This window comes from Andrena cerasifolii, chromosome 4, assembly GCF_050908995.1.
Source record: "Andrena cerasifolii isolate SP2316 chromosome 4, iyAndCera1_principal, whole genome shotgun sequence".
NCBI classification, from domain to species: domain Eukaryota; kingdom Metazoa; phylum Arthropoda; class Insecta; order Hymenoptera; family Andrenidae; genus Andrena; species Andrena cerasifolii.
In genome coordinates, this window is record NC_135121.1 from 8,908,776 (window position 1) to 8,927,641 (window position 18,866).

The window sequence follows — 18,866 nt, forward strand, 5'->3', positions numbered from 1 at the left end:
AGAGAATCTCGGTGGTGAAGAAGGGGTTCGAGGGCTCTGGAAATTGGAACACCAGGACGCTTGAAACCTTTAAACGTACTGGTTACTTTCACAGAGCTTTTTGCAATCGTATAATAGTCCAGTGAAATTAGGATCTGTCTTCGGAATAAATCCCACCAAGCTAAATTTGGGTATGGGCCTTTATTTAGTCGTTTTAAATTTGGGTATGGTCCTTTATTTAGTCGTTGTAGCGAATTTCCTAGGCTATAAATTGTATAATAACTATTTTTGTCGCAAAACTGCCAGATAACGAGATATTCGCGAAAAACAGTTTTTTTTTCAACCCTCTGTAAAATTTTTAGCGGCGGTCGAATCTATGGGGAGTTTTGACATATCGTTTAAAAGGACCAAATAAACCCCCATACCAAAATTCAAATTCTTGGGAATTATTCCGTAGATTGGGCAGATTTCCGTTTAATTTCGCTGGACTATACGCACAAAGTAAACGGTTCGTTCTGAAAATTATGGAGCGCCTGCGAGTTCTCTCTCGCATTGGCTGTCAATCGACCGTTTCCTTATTTCCCAGCTTCCTGGCTTTTCAAGCCGGCCAGATCTACCCCCTTTCTTTGTCACCCGCTGATTTGTGCACGTTAAAACCGCGAGCGGCACGATTTTTCAGCGGAATTCCAGCGCGAGCACCGCTGCGGCGCGCTAATTAGCGTGCGTGCACGACGATAAAGCTGCTCTCATTGATCCATCCCGCTGCGATCGGCCGGTTAGCAGGTTCTCAATTAAGATATTAAAGAACGTACCACGGCCGGGGCTTTACATAATTGCACCCGGCTCTAATTAAGCATTTACATAATTACACGTATTCCGTTCATGCGCTCCCCGCCCTCGTTTTATGCCCGCTAATGAGATCGTCGATAACAATTAACGCGCGTAACTGGACGTCCGTGTGCCGGCGCGCCGTTTACCTTCGATTATCATCGTCATTTTCGAGAGTCATCTTGTTATTAAGTCGATTGAAGGGCACCTGGCCGGGGGAGAGGGGGTGAAGTAAAATTTTATCGATGCTCCCCTTTCCACGAAACGGTGCTAATGATCAGCTTGGTTCGGCGATCTCCTGCGTCCACTTCTCCGAATTATATTTTTCAACTGGCGATTACCGCTGGAGGAACTTCGCGTACTTGAATATTACTTCGGGGCTCGTCCGTTCACCGGCGAGCCTTCAGCGCGCTGGAAAATAGTCCCGAAACCGAGCAAGCGATGGGTCCGAAGAGAATCATTCGGAGGGTTTCACGTCGAGCCGCGTTTGATTCCCACAAAATGCCCAGAGAAATGGCCCCCAAGCACCAAGCATACATGTACACCGCCGGCCCGTTTGTCCGAAGAATAAACGGCCAGGAAGGGCGGGGGAACGAAAGAAGTCGCCAGAGCGAAGTCGCGGAAGGTAAGGTAAGAAAGAAGGAATTCCTCCGATATGATGCCGGACGGGAGGAGAGATCCCACGGAAAAGTGGCGGAAGAGGAGGACGGTGGGCATCGTCGCTCAGTATGCGCTCGGCTCGGCCGTTTTTTCGCTCGAATGAGTTATTCGTATTAACTCCCGCGAGCCTGGACGAGTATAAAACTGAGAGCGAGCGAAGGTATGGCTCGCTGCACCTTGGCTATGCGGAAAGGAAAGGCCTGGCTCCGCGGCGAATCGGCTCACGGACCCGGGGAGAAACGTGCGGCTCATCCTCGCGAGCGCGAGCGCGCACGAACTCGTAACAAGTCACGCGGAGGTGTATACACGCGCTGGCGGCCACGGTGAACGCTCCAGAAGGGGTATGAGACGCGGGTAAAACGCCCTCCTGCCTCCGTGTACCAGGTGTCCAGAAATCAATCCCGGCGACAGGCCGCCCGCTCCTTTGTCTCGCGTTGCCAACGATCCCCCGGCTTCTTTTTTTCCGGGGATCCTTGGTGGTCCTTGGCGCTCTTTGTCGCGCGAGGGTCCCACGGACGTGGGTCCTTCCAGAGTGTCTCGGACGGGATCGATCCACGCGGAAGAATCGGTCGGGAAAGCCTGATGACTCCTTCGGAGACTTTGAACGCTGACGATGCGCGGACGAAGAGGAAGAGGTTGACGCTTTAACGAATGATCCGACGGTAGGTCCGCTCGTCGTTTTTCTTACGCATTTAACCGGTTGCTGCGTTAATGCCTGTTTATATTACGGTACCATCGCGGCGATCCTTCTGTGTATTCGCACGAATCGGACGTGAAAAAATCGCGCGCGACTCGGTTCATTGCACTGATAGTCGCCGGTGCACGCTTCGCTCGGAAGGCTACTGACGATCGACTTGACGGTTACAGTATGCTCTCCGCGGAGAAATCGTGGGAGATTATGTAACGCATCCCCTCGTTTGCGTTAACAGAAATCATAACAGTAGCGTCTACTGTATCGCGACGCGTACGCTGTAATGTAGAGTGCTGAGTAAACGGGGTTGCTGACTGAGAGTGTATCGTTGTAGAATCGTGCACGAGGGAAAAGAACAATTGCCGTCATCGTCGTGGATCCCTAGGAAAAATTCAGCTTTCGCACAATTGACCTAATAACCGTGAAAGCGAGCGGAGTGATTGTCCCGAGGTTGAAAGGTGCGGTGCGCGTTGGGAAACGGTCGCTAATACCGAGGTGTCCACCTTCATTACACCTCCCGACAGCTCTGGCAGTCTTCAATTATCGCTGTGTGGCGACTGAACCCTAGGCCATGTGGGAAAACACCGGGTCGCGCCCATTACGTAACGCCCAGCGCGATCGGGACGGACAGAAAATGCTAAACAAATATAAACGTGTCTTCTAATGCAGTCAGCTCGTTTCTCACGATCGTCGAGTGCAAGTTAAGGGGTCATTCCGGTTAGACCGGTTGGAAAAAATCGATTTTTTTTTTTAATAACATTTTTCGTAACTACATATCCTCAAGAATGTACCGTTAAATTTTCATGGAAAAATTCCGATTATTTTAGCCTCTACAGAGGCATTTTGTAGGGAGCGAAGAGGCTGGGCCTCTGCAGATGAAAACTTTGAACGCGTTTTTCTCGAAACGTCATTTTTTCACATTGCGAAGTTAAAGTCTGAGAATCTATCGAGCCGATTGCTTTATAAATTTTACTGCTTATTAGGCACACCTGTGACTCTCGCAGGGACTACAGCCAAGTATTTTCATTGAGTCTAACCTACTTTTAAAATCGAAAATAGCAAAAGATAAAACCGGAAAATATTGTTCTTGCATTTTGCTCGCTATTTTGCTAATTTTTAATATAAATCACTAATTATAGTCCGAGGGATAGCGACAGTCATACTGATCAAGAATCTGTTTGGATCTTTGGGTTCAGCTAAGTCTAACAGCTGAGAACGCCTTCGCGAGCGAGGCATGAATTTTAAACGTGTCATAAAGACCGCTTTCCAAAGCTTTTGCAAGGCTATAATTTTAATACTTTTATATTTTTATTTACCCTATAAATGTAGTTTAATAAATAGAAAAAACTTTTATTCCATTACTATAATTATTTTCGTCGCAATAAATTCCTGAAAATCGCTGAATTCATCGACCTACGCTAACCGGAATGAACCCTTAAAATCCACCACCCTGAAAGTGCAAGAGGAAGCTCAGCTACGTACACCTATGTGATCGATTCGATGGAAGAGTGTACTGATTTCTCTCTCTTGCCGCTCCGAGTGACATTGGTCCGGCTGGAGCTCGACCGCGTGAGAATGGGAATCCGCGAGTGTCTATCGGCTGTTAAAAATTCCTGCCTCGTTTTCCGACTCGTATCATCGAACGACCGATCCCAGTTTTCGAAAACGTCTCTTCCGTGTCGGCGGCCGGCTGAAAGCTATCTCCGCGCTGGCAATTTCACGTCGGCACGTGATCGGACTGTGCAAACTTGGGGCCCGCGCGAGCAAACCGCGCCGGGCCCTCGCTCCGCGCCCCGACGCGTTTTATGCTTCTTTCGGAGGCAGCGCGGTTACCGGGCAGAGCCTCCAGAATAAGTATGCACGGCTAATAAAACTGGCGACGGGTCGTTACACCGTTCTCTCGTCAAACAGAGGGAAACCACCGCGGGATTCGAGCATTCGTCGTAAATGCGCGGCCATCAGCGGCGAGCCCTTACCAGGACGAACGTCCCGCGATGCCCGCCGCCGGACGTGCCGTTTTACGGCCACGACAATTCCATTTCGCATACCCGATTGATATATTCCACGGCAACGGCGACGGGGGCTCGGACGTCGACATTGACGGGCTTCGACTGGACGCCCTTTGCCACGAACCTCTGCCATGTTTTCGCATGCGAAGTGCACACAGGATGCTCTATTTTCAATTTACCAATGCGCACGCTTCGGCAACTGTATTCAGTTAGAGGGGAAGCTGGTTTCGGGTGGTTGACGAGGGTCGATGGAAGTAGGTAGGTTCGTAATAGCTGAACTTGTAGGAGAAAGGACTTCGAATGGGATCGCATTATTTCAAGTGGCTTATGGTTAAAGTGGCCAGATGTTCTACGTGCAAAAAACAAAACTTAACGCATCTGCGAGGACACCATTTTCTTAGTTTATTTAATTATAAACACATACTTCTGATAAATTAAAACAAAATTAAAGACAGTTGAAAGGGGGTTAGATGTCCAATCCAGGACACTTTCCGGGACAGTTTCCAATGCGGGAGAGGCGGCTGAAAACCGGGACGCCTTTATTTAAGGCAGACTTTTTCTACAGAGAGATATTTGGCGTACTCCGAGGTTCCCAGATACCCGATCCGAGGCAATCGACGTGTCGACAGAAATTGCGCCCAGGGTACCAATGGCGCTCGCCACGCAGACCCTGGAAGAGTTACCGTGCTGTTAACGCGACGCGTTTAAAAGGCGAACCCAACTACCAGTTGCCAGCCCGGTGGTTCTCCAATTGGCCGTCGCGAGTTACATAGTTCCCCTGCGGTAACGATAATGCGAGGACATGTTCCCCCGGCGTATTCGTGGAAGAATTCCTCCTCGAAGCGAGTCGTATTGTCGCCCCGCTGATGGCTCTCCATTTCCCGTCCGCGGCGGCCGGGCATTATCCGTGATTTACTCTTCAATTTCCGCGAGGATCCATCCAGCCGCTCGCCGGGCTCGCTGGAAGGAAACCGCAGAAGCTCGGGCTCGACGGCGAAAATGTCACTCGCCGGCACGGTGTTATATAACGTAGTAGGAAGCGCGCCCCGCTGGAAACCAAAGGCCAGCAGACGATCCTCTGCGCTTTCTACCTTCGATCTTACTCTTACGGTAATTACACGGGCCCCGCGGCCCTCGTACGTGTGTGCGCGCGCACGACTCGCAACCACACGGACGGGGCCCGATGGGTGCACGTGGCTCCGATGCAACCGCCTGCTTTCGATAGGTGTAGGCGAAGCGTGTACGTAGCCGAGGCTTTCGTAACCGCGATCGACGAAAGGAAGACTCTCCGCGTCGAAACCAGACGGCTTTTCGAGCGGCAACGATCCCTAGTGGTTTAAGAAAGTACCGTATTTATAAATAAATGAATCCACAGGTTTGTAATAAGCGTAGAATTTTTTGCAGCGTAATCTCCCTGCGGAGATTAAAGCTGTGTTGATAATAAAAAAAACAAGTATATGTACAAATTTTTAAGTTAAAGGATTTTATTTAATTTGATCGCAAATTCATTAGAAACTAAAAATTATTATTTTCTGGTACCATCGTTGCGAGGGTGATGTCAGTTTAAATAAAATCGTGGAGCAGGATATTTCAGAACAGAACACGAGTGTTCTGCGATTTTATTCAAAGTGACATACCGCAAAAAAAATTAATTTTGTTTTTTATATATTTTTTTTATTATTTACTTTTTAGTGTTCGAGTTTTGCCACTAAAAGAAACTGAAATATTGAAATATATGTAAGTACGCGGCGGATCTTCTGTCGATAAATTGTGTAGTTACGGAAGTCGCGACGCTACCAGATTAGATTTTTGGTTTAAATAGCAGGGATTGCAATTTTTCACCTGTCCCAGGGGCGTTTTTTTATAGAAAATTTCGTATTGTCATCATAACTAAGTACATACCTACGCCTGCAAAGTTTCAAATCTATTGAATCAATAGAAGTGGGTTAAAATTCAGTTACAAAATTAAGTTCAACCAAGCCAACAAACAAACGGACAGTGAAGTGAAGCTGAATAAAATCGTTTAAAGAACACGGTAAATCTCTAATCGCGCAATTTTGAGCGCAAACATGGCAGGGGGTGAGAAATTGGAGATCCATTTCGGAGAAAAGCATCCTAGGATTACGATTTCTCTTGTAAGTGGCTCTTCATAGTTCGCCGCGTGGATCGCAGCTGTGCGGTTAATATTGTATCGAGTGTTCTCATGCACGCTCGAGTTTATGATTTGTATTTGAGTAAATTATAGTTGCAGGAAGTTAGATGTTTATCGTGTTTCATCTTGATCGCTGGTAATAACGTGCGATTCAGAGATGTCGATCTTATTTGCGAGTGCACAGTTTGTGAGTTGGACAGGGGCAGACGACGCGAGTTCAGAGCTGCGGGCTTCTTAAACAATCTATTGCGATGGGAAGAATACGTGTGCCGATTAATGGAGCACCGAAATCGGTATACCAAGCCGCGGGATCGCGGTTTAACGCCGTATGCAGGAGACACGGAGGCGCAATTTAAACGGGCGCGCGTCGTGGGTATCCATATGCATGCACACGTTGCGCGATAGGTATCGCGGGGCAACAGGACGCTCTGATATAAATACAGGGAGCTTCGGGAAATTGCCAGTGCGGCTCGTTTCGAAACCGCTCGATTTCTTTCACCGAACCGCCTAGGAGCTGGCGGCGCGCTCGTAACAGACACTCGAGGGGCCTTTCGCCTCCCGGGGCCTCTCGAGCCGAGACTTCCGTTTTCGCGAGACCAGCTGGGAAATCCCCGCTGTTTTATTATGCCCATTAGAAAGAAACCGACCGAACTCGTGGCCCGTTTAATACCGATCGTTTGCTCCGCGTTTAACGAACCCGCTCGATTCACCTTTGAATCGTAAAAGGGAAACGAAGGGGAGGGGGGGGGGCTGGATGAAATTAATGAGATTATTCGATTTAATGCACTGCTCGAGGTGATCAGGGAACGAGAGTATCAGCTGCGTTAGTAATGGCACAGGAAGATGCGAATAAGTACCTTACGAAGACCACTTTGAAATCCTTTTCATCTGTTAATTATATATATTTACCTTCTTACTCGAAGATTAAATCAGGAATTGTAACACCTTCTGTGAAGACTTAATAGTCTTCAGACTGACAGGGCTCCTGAAATACTTACGTTTGTTGCTTACTGTCGCAGGCGGCGAACGCGAGCGGATTCTTCGAGGTGCAGATCCTCTCGCTGACGAACAACAGGGGCACCCTGGTGGACGGCAGGTGTTGCGGCGGGGGTGGAGACGGCGGAGGAAAGGGTGGACTACCACCCTGCACGACACCGTGCTCCACAGCCTTCTGGCTCTGCCTGAAGGAGTACCAGTCAAACGTCACCGCCATCGGCTCGTGCAGCTTCGGCAACGTATCTAGTCACGCCCTCGGCCAGAACACCTTCACCCTCAGCGAGCCGGTCACCCTGCAACTGCACTTCACCTTTCGATGGACGGTGAGTAGAAATGTGTGGCCACGCAATTATTTTTCTATAGAGATGCCGATTGAAAAGCGAATTACGCAGCGCCAAGAATTCCTACGGAATTCCTTCCGCGCGAATCGTCCAGTAGTTGCCCCGTGGCCGGAGCGCGACTCCAACCTCTCGGCAGAGGAAATATTTATCCTCCGTCACGCTTCGAACAAGCCTAAGCCTTCCTCCGCAGCGTCCTTAAATTATCATAAACGGCGTAATGATATTTAGACGGATCGCAAAAAGGATCCGCCGAAAGGACGAGACGGTCTCGAAAGCGTGAACACGCTTCATAAAGCCCACTCGGTCACGAAAGGACTATCCGGCGCGTTGCACAATCGTCGAAACGAGCACGACTCGATACCTGTGATTAATTTTCGCCGAAAGGTCCCCGCTCGACGACAGAGCTCGGGCATGACTTCAGGTAGAGGGATGGAGACGGGATCCTGGCGTTTCCTTTCGAATTCAAATCGCGCGGAAGACCCATTTAACGGACCACCCTCCTCCCTCCTGGGCGTTGTTAAAAAAAAAACGGCGGACCCGGTTCTCGAAACCGTCGAGTGCCGACCGAGTGAATCTCGAGGCGAGAGAGCCGCCGCGCCGTTTCGCAACAATACCAGGTCTCTTGGAAAAGACTTGCACGAGGGGCCATTGTATCGCGGCGCCGATCGCGAAATTTCTAGCCCGATTCCTTTGTCGATCCGCTCGCGCGAGGGCCATCGAATCCAAAGGATTTCCGGTCTGCTGCTCCCTCTATCCCCGTGGGTCGTTACGTAGAATTCCAGTTCGGTTCCAGTCGCTTGGCAACACCTTCTGTTCTGTTCCTCAACCTCTCCTTCTCGCCCTTTCGGAGGCTGGCCTCCGACCGCGGAATTCTGCCACTCGTCCCCGGTGGATTAACCAAATCGCGGTATTGTAAAGCAAACAGTGTAAACACTACCCTCCCCAGCAGTAGATCCGTAATGGAGGGAACATTTATTATTATTATTATTATTATTATTTCGACGGGAGAACCCTTTAGTATACAAAGCTTGAACAATTCAGTACAATAAATATATATAAAATAGCCTAACATAAACAGAAAAAATAAAATAAAACGGAAAATAAAGTAGTCTAAGGAATGTATCGAGTTTCGCAGTATACTATGTAAAAGGCGAGAAGAAACGGAGGTGACTACAGAGTCGTCAGTAGTGTTCCTTCTCGAGAATGTTTTCTCGAGAATTTCTCGAGAAATTTTGTAATTGCTTATTTCTTATTTCTCGAGAAATGCTATAATTTCTCGAGAAACTTAAGTCTAGGAAAAATATTATAAATCTCATTTATTTTCGTAAATGAATGTATTACTAGTTAATCGCGAACGTATAAACACATTTATTTCATTATTTGTTTTCATAATAAGACGGCCGAAGTATAAAGAAAGGATGCTAAAGTCTTTAAATAGTATTTTTCTTTTAGTTGAGCGATTTTTTTTTTAGTTTTTAGTTCAAAGTCAACCTTTACATAACAACAAAACAACTGTTAAAATTGCATTTAAATTTATTTTTCTGGAAATTTCTATAAAAATAATTGCTTATTCTTATCGTAATTTTTAAAAAAAAATTATAAAATGCAAAACGTGTAGAAGCCCGGTAAATGACCTCATACTTTTAATTAGAATTGTACTTATTAATGTTTGCTTAATACGCGTAACTAAAAATATAGGATATTAAAAGTGCAACTACACTCCATTTATAAACATATAATAATGTTCAAATTTATAATTGACATTTCTTTGCCTAATGGTCATTCACTGCCTCACTGCGGTCAATTACTGGTTGGTTTACCCTACATTTTTATTTTTTCTTAAAGAAGTCATGCTTTCCTTTCAATATTGTATCTATAGGTACCAAAAAGAATTGGTTTATTAAATATTTGTTGATTTGAAAAGAGTTTTTTACTTATTTAGTTTCATCTTACACGAAATGACATTAGGGACTTTTTGCCCCGTGTTCCATTTTGTGGTATAACTCAACAGAAAATAACAATATCAACAAACGAACTTCGTGATCGTAAAGCATAATAGTTATAGTTTACACAAAACAACCCCAGATATCTCTAGATTGTTATTACTAAATTTTACATAGGTTTATATGAAAAACAGGACTTTCAGCCCCAGCCTATCCTACTCAGAAAATGAGTTTCAATTTTCAATTTATTAATCGACGAACGTGTGATCTCAGTACATCGAGTCCTAGCTGTACGTATACACCACGAGCTCCCTACATTCTACCCAATCGACCCCACTCTGTCAGTCGAGGGGTAAGGAACGTTAGCCCACGGCTCAGGAAACAAGTCAGACAATCTCGAGCGGCGCTGTCCGTGGTTCTTCCATGGTAACAATAAGTGGAAGTCGCCTTCCGATTATCGCGAGGCCCTCGAGAGGCACTCGAGCTCGCTCCAAACATCGCTGCCAGGCAGCGGCAGTATATCATCGAGTAATTAAAAAAGCCGCGGGTCCTCGAGGCCGGCCGAGGGACGAGCGAGAGGAGCTGCCAGCGAACGATTGCCGGCACGCCACCCACGTGACGTGTCACCAGGCGGTGGCTGTCGAGCGTAATTACGCCGAGACGAACGGCCGATTTCGAGCGGGCCCAAGAGGTCCTCGGAGGATCCTCGAGCTCGAGATGACGACGTGTTTCCTTCGGCAGAGGGGTATGCGCGGCGCGACCGGCCGCGTCGAGGGCCCTCATCCCCGGGCCTAACGGACCGAGTCGTTGCCGTATAAAACGCTCAACCGCACGGAAAAAAAAAGGGAGAAAAACACGCGCACACATAGGCAGCGGTGGATTATTTGAAGAGCGCTGGCGTGTTTGTATATTTCATAACTCGCTCGCGAGGTTCTAAGAGGGCCCGCTGCGGGGTCCGTTCGTCGAGGGCGACAAAGGGTGGGCCCCGTCTTCCATCTTTCCTCGTTCCGCGGCCACTCGAGGGACCGCGGGGGCATAAACAGAGACCCCTAAATTGCTTCCTTTCCCTGAAGGATCTGTCTCTCCCCTTCGCACCCCTCGCTCCTCTCGCACAGTTCTTGCCCGGCCGCGCCGTGTATACGCGCTTCTCTTCGAGCATTTAGCGCTGTGCCCGAGCTAATTCAATTATGGGCCCATGGGCGAGCAATAAAAAGATATACGCGCAAAGTAAATAGACCGTGTGCACGTGCTTTTTTCTACGGAGGTACGCTAAGCGGAGGGAGACGCGGGGCGAGGCTGCGCGTAATATCGAGCCAAATAAAAGGGGGGAGCGGGCACGGGGGTTGGAGATTGAAAGGCCCGCCGGGATTGCCCCGGGTACGTTCTCGCCTGCTGTAATAACTGCGAAGCCATTTTCGCGGCGGCTGCCTCGAAAAACGGTACAGCCAGACTTTCATCAGTTCTGCGGATAATTCCGTCATTACCGTCCGGTGATTGAATACGGTACACATAATCTCTTCCGAGCGCGATACAGCGTTCTCGAATACCACCTTGCGTTTAGTCTTCCTGGGAATGATCCGTGGCTTCCTCCTCTGGCGAATCCTGGAATCTCATCTCAGGAGGAACGTAGTGTCTCGATGCTTTAACGGCGACAACACTGTCGCCGAGGTAGCTGTCCTTCGGAGCTGATCGTTCTCGTTCTTCCAGCGTCTCTCCTCCACGGTGTACAAAGAATTCATCCCCGCCAGCTGATAGGAAATGCCCCTCGTCGTACAGGAAGCTGTCATGCTCCTTCTCGCGCCGAGGCACCATCCAAGCTGAAGCGCAGCTTCAAATTCAATTGTACTTCTCGGCCATCTGGACGAAAGTCACCTTAAGCCGGGATCTCATGCCTGCGACTGGTCGCAGCGATTTGGCCCAGCGACTGGCCCTAGGCTGAAGCTCCTTGCCTGCGACCAAGTCCATTGCCATATTTTTATATATTTCTTTGTAAGCTGCTAATATGAACTCCTAAAAAAGGTAAAAATATCATGACGCCTACTTCTGATCTGCGTGTAAACACGTGTCTCAAGTTTGTATGTATTTTTCGTGCAGAATTTTAAATCGAGTCTTTTAATTTTTGGTGATATAAAATAAAACGATTTTGCTAAGTAATAGCAAATAATTAGTTTCTTTCTCATAAGAGACCCATTGAAAAAATATCAGCAATTATCGGCGTTTTAGTTAAATGCTTTTTCCACAGTAACAAGGACAAGATTATATTGATTACAATAAAAAAAATCGATCGGAAGTTCCCAGAAGGCAACTAAAAAGTCGACGATTGCTGGCAATTTTTCAATTGGTTTCTTATGGAAAAAAACTGTATGTAACTACTTATTTGCTATTTCTTAGCAGAATCGATACCACTCATTTGGGATCCCAATTTTTTTCTTTCTCTTATATCACCAAAAATTAAAACACACAATTTAAAATTCTACACGAAAAATACATGCAAACATAGACACGTGTTTACACACAGATCAGAAGTAGGCGTCTTGATATTTTCACCTTTTTTAGGTGCTCATATTAGTAGTCTACAGGTATCATATAAAAATACATACTCCCGTATCTTTGGAATTCTGACTTCTTTCCTTATTTCTTGGGTTTCTGTCCCACTGTGGCAATGAGTTGCACTGCTACTGGTCGCTAGACTCCCTTCGGCAGCAGTCTAGCGACCGGCGGTCGCAGTGCCCAGCCTGCGACTAGGTATAATGGGAAACAGACCCTGTCGCATTGTGTTGCGTCTCTAGTAGTCTAGGCTGGTACTTAAACAGACTCGCGTCAGGCTCCTTCGTCTGGCGCGTACCCGACGATCGCGGACGCTTGTAGGAGAGCAGATGCATGCTTCCCAATTGCACCAGTGTACTGCGACCGGTCGCAGATAGGAGATCCCGCCTTTAGACATCTGCCCGTGCCGTTAAGGTTCGCGGAATACCCATCGCACGTACGAACGGTCCTTCCTTCGGTAAACTGATGCTGAAGCACGTCTTCGGCTCCGTGGCAATCGTCCTTCGACTTTCTCCGTTTGCAATTTCAATAGCGGCGTAAAGAGGCTCGTGTAAGCAAGGAATATAGCCACCTTTTCAGCGGTAGCATAATGGCACAGGAAACGATCAGCGGGATGAGAGTACAGCGAGGTTTTGCACAATCCTCACCGCCTGTGTGTGCCTCCGAGGAGACGTGTGTACGTTTCGCATCTTTCCTTTCTCCGACCGTGCCGCGCGCTCTGTCCCCGTCGATCTCGCTCTGTACCCGTGTAGCGGCCTCTTCGTCGCCGTGTTCCTCGATGCGTCTCTGTCTCTTCGATTCGGGGCCCCCCCCCGATCATTTTCCTCGCTCTTTTCATCGCGGCTCTTCGCTCTTTCCCACACTGCCGACTCCTCCGAGGCTACCAGCAGCCACCGACCGACGAGATCCCGTCGCGCTGCCACGTCTAAGTGTACCTACACACGCTGACGTCGCGAATCGCGTCGAAACGAATAGGTATAGAAGCCCGGTCTATTCTCGGCACAATATCTAGGAGGCTCGTGATGTGGGCGCCTCTATCACGGCGCGACCACGTCACGGCTGTTTTGCCCACGTGGACGTTACCGTTGCCCTCCTTGGCGTAACGCTCGCGATTACCGAGTCGCTGGCTGACCCCGTGTTTGGGACTCTGGGGGTGGCGAGACGCTCCGGCGTGTCGTCGCGAAAAAGTAGAGTAAAGGAACAACGTGGAACGCGAGGGGGTGAATGATGGATGCCCGACTGATGCTCAATTGTCAGTATCATCGTCTATTGTGTCTAGGGATCTAGTATACACGATTGCCAGAGGAGTTCGTTATTTCTTTGTCGAAATTTTACGAAGTTCCATATTACCTGCCTTTACCCTATTCTTTAAATAAATCTTTATAATGACCCAATGAATTCTACTGCACTTGCATTGAAAATATTTTTATTCCTCCAACTCGGCTTCCCCCGAGATTAAATCTTGAGTGCGCAACTGTCCTCGGGAAAAAATATCAGGCGATTGAAACAGCATTTATGTGACGCTGATCGTGCCACATAACTTCGCGAACTTTATTCCCCAATTTATCTTGAATTCGACGCAAGACGCGACTAATTGCGCACCGGCAGCTGTTCGCACTCCGCTGCAGCATCTAATCATACCTACATGCAGTCGCGATCCCAGCTGCTGGCAGAGTTAAGAGGGATAGCTAATTATTTGCACGATAGCTCGGATCGAATAATTGGATTCACCACGGAACGGAGTTAACTCTCGAGCAGTAAATTAAATCGATCGCCCGAGTTTACCTAATTACCGACGCAGGCTTTCTCACGCGCCGATAGGTTCGTAGTATCGCTAGAAATTTCACGGGCAAACATCGATCGACGCAACTGAAACCGGACCAATGGGACCTCTGCGGCCCACTCTCGCGTAACAGACCACACCGGTGCGAAATGATTCGAGACGCCGAGCCTCTCGGGCACCATCGGCCGCCACAATTAGCACGGCCGTATTAAAACGAACGATCATCGCGGTCGAAATGGGAGAAGAGAAAACGTCGGGGCAAACGCGAGTCGCCCAGCGTCAGGAAACACTGCCGGAGCCTTTTACCCTCCTTTCTCCCGGCGCGTGATAAATCCCGATAATGGCCCGTGTAATGATAAACGATAGTCGTCTAAACGATGCTCGCCACGGAGGACGGATAAAAACCACGGAGAACGAAAATGAAGGAGTCAGCGCGATGGCACGCCTCGAATCCCCGCAGGGGATCGGAATGAGTCAGGCCCAAACAGGTGTATCGCCGAGCCGCGGCCACATGCCTGCTCCTTGCATACTCTCCAAGGCTGGATTGTTCCCTGACCCGTGGCCCAATCTCTCGATTCCTCTGGGCTCAACATTCCGTAGATGGTACTCCCAGAGATATGTACAGCCTCATCTATCAAAGGGACGCGCTTTGAAACCTGTTGGTTCCCATGCGAATGGAGTCGGCCTTAACTCTCCGGGATGAGCATGACTTAGTGGCGTCACGTTTTACTGTAGGTTATTCAAAAGTAATAACCGCGTAAAGAGCGTAATAACAGAGCAACCAGTGCCTACCCGAACCTGTCCCGGAGACGCCACTCCGCCTAGCTGCTTCGCGTATCAGATACGTCGTATTTTATAATATTTAAATGAAGACGGCGGTCTCGTACATCCGCGGTGGATGTCCCAGATAGAGATACTTTGCGGCGCGTCGTTTATATTTTCGGCTGCGCATGGGTTCTAGCCGCGCGTTATAAATCAACGAGCAGACGGACGCGGAAGCAGGATCGATTTGTCAGAAGCGAACCGTCCGTTAATCGACGGACGAAACCTGCCCGCAATCGTTACGCGCTCGTTCTAGCCGCAAGGGATCGCCAGCGATGGTCCGTCGGGATCCGGATCTGCACCCCAAGCCTCTGAAGGGTTTCCGTTCCACATTTTCCTCAACTCCCGCGCTTTTCCAGCGACACCGCTCTGCCACGAGGACTGCAAACCGGTTGCAATTAGCGCGTACGAATTCTGATCGGTGAAGCTGATTCACGGGCCTCTTCGGCTCGCTCGCGCTCCTCTTCCAGCTTCCTCGAAGCCAACGGCCGGCAGGATTTATCGACGATGCGCCGCGTCGATTAAAGCCCGTTTGGCGAACGGAAGCGCGGTCGATTTGTCAACACTTCCGGCGCCGATTGGTCCCCGAACGAGAGGACGATATCGGGCCTGGCAATTACAGCGAAACTGGCTCGGCCCGTGTCGGCAAGATTTATTGCTCTCCGAAGGGATTAATGTGTTTCCGCGTTCCTGATTTAAATTCAATCGCGGATTTTTCTGCAGGCTCGTTAATTCCACACCGCGTCCCCATAATTCCCGCTCCGCTCGCGGCAAGTCGATGGACCCGATTATTAATTATTCTGGAGGGGCCGCTAGCCCACGGAGTAAACGATGGCCCGCGCGAGGCTCATCGATTACGGCCGAATACCCAGGGGAACTTGCCCTCGTTGACGCGGCAGGGGGTTCCGGAATATCCAAGTTTACGGTCCAGATTTACGCCTGCCAGGGCCGACTTATTGGTCAGGTGTACAAGCGCGGGCCCCCGCACACAGGTGTACGCGAGGCCCGCGTATGCAAATGAGGGGAAGAAAGGGGAAACTGTCGCCCCGGTTTGGGCAATGCCTCCCGAGCTTCGGGCCCCTCGCAGCCTCCCCCACCCTCGTGCCTTTCGGCCGTGTGTGAACCCGCTGCGCGGACCGCATACCAAACTCCTCGCTTCTTGTCTCTCCCCGCCCTCTCCTCCCCAGCCGCAGAACTGTCCCTCCTGTCCCTTCGCCGCTAGTTCACCGCCGCACAGTGGGGCACGTAACATAGGATTCGCGGAAAAAATCTCATAACTTCGATGTTTCGATATAGAAGCGAAAAAATAACGGTGATGGAACCGATACGAGGAAGGAAATAGGAACCGTAAGTGAAACAGATAATAGTTGGAAATTTCGGTTCTTCGTAACAGTTATGCAAAATAAAGGTTCTTCGTAACCGTTTGGGGAACCGAAATCGATATCGTAACAGTTTTCAAGCCCTGCACGCAGTACCTCCTTGGTTAGAGTATTTCTATAACCACTCAGCCCATCCAACGTTCGCTCGCGCAGGCGATCGGGCAGTCCATGTGGATGGGCAGCTCCGTGGCTAGCTCCGAGGAGAGATCGTCCGAGAGGCATTTAATACGAGGAATGCAGGGATCCCTTGCCCGGTCCGATGCAGGTAAACCCACCACTACAACAGCCACCGTCAGCATCCCAGACTGACTTGGCGAACCTCCCCCTCGGCCCTTCCCCGTCGTCCCTTACCGTTCAAGCCATGAGACGAGGGGAAGGAGCGCGGGACATCGTACGAAGGCTTCTTGGCCTTGTGCCCCTCTGAATAGTGGCTACCTCGGACCACAGAGGATTCTCTCCTCGTCCCCTGTCGCTCGAGAATCCTCCCGCGGTTCTTGCCCCTTTCTGCACTGTTCCCCTCGCGCCCACTTCCTTCTCCCCCTCCCCCGGTGCCACGTTTTTTCCTCTCGTCGCGCGCGGTCCTCCACGGTTCTGGGGACACCGCGAGATTTATTAGCCGGCCGGCTAATTGGGAAGCGAGGACGAGGAAAGGATTCCAGAACGAACGCTTCCCGACGCGACGGCTACCTTCGAGGCTGTCCTCGGTATTTCCAAGGGACGAGGAACAACCCCGGGCCCCGTCCTCGCCGTGAATCGTCCTCCACGGGAGCGAAGGACGGCCGCGCGAATTTATCGCATCGCGACGCCCGACCTCCGGACCTCTCCACTCCGCGGCGGAGATTTAGGGTCAAGGGTGACCGAGGCAGCGTCGGCGCTCGGGTGCGATCAAGGGCTGGTATTTCTAGGCGGTCCTCAACCCTCGCCCGGTGAGATCTCCCCCGGGCGCAGCGTTTGTAAGTCACTGGGAGAAGTCCGGGAGGCTATGGATTTTTGAAAGCGGATCTGAACTGTTCTGGAATCGAGGGTTTCGCAAGGCGGCGGGATTATTGCTGTTGGAAGTTTCGAACGTGACCGAGGATTGCGAGAATTGAACTTTTGGAATCGCGTTGTATTTAATTGAGGTATTACGGCGAGCACGTGAATCCGCTGAAATAATGCAGCGCGATGAATAATGCATCGCAGCGATTTTACGTAAGGCGCTTTCACAAAATAAATTGGTCGTAATCGCTGCGTAAATCTCGGCCGAAATTCAAACAACCACGGGATACGATTCTTTTCGAAGGAGAAAGGTGGAGGATGAGAAATGACCAGAGGCTGGCGCGGTCCAAGTTGGAGGTAGCCTGATGGATCCGATGCAAGCGGGGCTCGCGTTACGCGCACAGCGAGGTTCATCAGCGAAGAATATTCTAAAAGTTGCACCGCGAAGCCTGACAACTCTGTCCAAGGGAAACTTCAGATTCCCTCGCGAAAAGAATGCAGCCTTCCGCCTGCTCTGGCTATCAAATATCCTGCACTCTAAATCGAAAACGTCCCCCCACCCTGTGCCCTACTTTCCAACCTACCCCCAAAAAATTTTGCCCCATCATTATCTCACTGAATTTCCTCAGTGCCCCTTGTTCGCCCGGGAACCACGGAGGAGCCCAAAGAAAACCGTGCACTCTCATTCAAGGCTCCCCCGATCGTGTCAGGCCTCGGACCTTCTCCTCTGCTTAGTACGCGTCCTCACGTGCCGCTCGTTCGATCTTTTCCGCGAAACCAAAGACACGTTGCCTGACATAGAGAAGGAGACGCGTTCTATTCGGCGTACGTAAGTACCTACGTGCACTTACGAACCCACACACGGTACCCGCCCCCTCCCTCTGTACGTGGACGCGTCCACCGTGCCCGGAGCACCGCGATGGAACGACAGCCAGGCAGATAGAGGCTCGCCGTGGCCTGTACGTGCCCGCGCCGCTTCCGCCGATCCCTCTGACCCGCAGAAATCGAGCTCTCCACGGCCCTCCTGCCGACCGAAGGTCGCAAAAATTGCCGCGGACCTTGACCAACGGTGCCCAGAAATTAACGCTGAAAACGCGTGTCGAGCGCTCGCGACGGTTAATTCCGGCCGCTCAGCGAGCCACGAGAAATGGATTAATTGGTCCCCGCGGTGGAGCAGCCGCGCGCGGACATGCCGGCGAATAACATAAGGCTTAATGAATTTCCTACGCCTACAGGGCCCTGGGCGACCCGTGTCCATCCGCAGGGGGATCGATCGATGATCGAGTAGCTCGGTCCACCGGTCGTCGCACTTATCGCGAGCTGGATCTTCGGCAATTTATTGGCCATGGTTTTGCTGTCTAGTGCCCACGTGGATGCTTTTAGCGAGCGCTAGTGAAAGGGGAAATTCGTTGGGTATCCAGTCGTGAAGCGGTTTTCTGCAGGACGCCCACGCGAATTCCTAGATCCACCGGTTACTCTCCGCGTGCCATGGAGCTTCGTTGTTTTCACTGCAATCGCACGTTCTCCTTTCCTGGGACGTTAGGAAGGGAGCTGGTATTCTATCAGTTTTGCTCCAGATTCCCTTAATCACCGGTCGATTCGAGACACCTGACTTACTTCTCGTGGTGTTTTTTTTTTTTTTTTAACGTCTTATCCAAGAGGCATCTTTTTGTTCGACGCTGTTCACTGTTCCCGGCCCGATCCACGTCGGTAGCGCTTCAATGGGGAAACGAGGGGATAATGGGAATTTTATCCGAT

The 18,866-nt window shown here is 50.0% G+C and overlaps 1 protein-coding gene across 1 annotated transcript in view; it reads left to right on the plus strand.

The window, feature by feature from the left end:
• Nucleotides 1-18,866, plus strand: part of Ser (protein serrate) — a 51,486-nt gene that overhangs the window by 11,148 nt on the left and 21,472 nt on the right. The window contains exon 2 of the mRNA XM_076810870.1: nt 7,339-7,638. Within this exon, the coding sequence (XP_076666985.1) occupies nt 7,339-7,638 (300 nt within the window). The remainder of the gene's footprint in view (nt 1-7,338; nt 7,639-18,866) is intronic.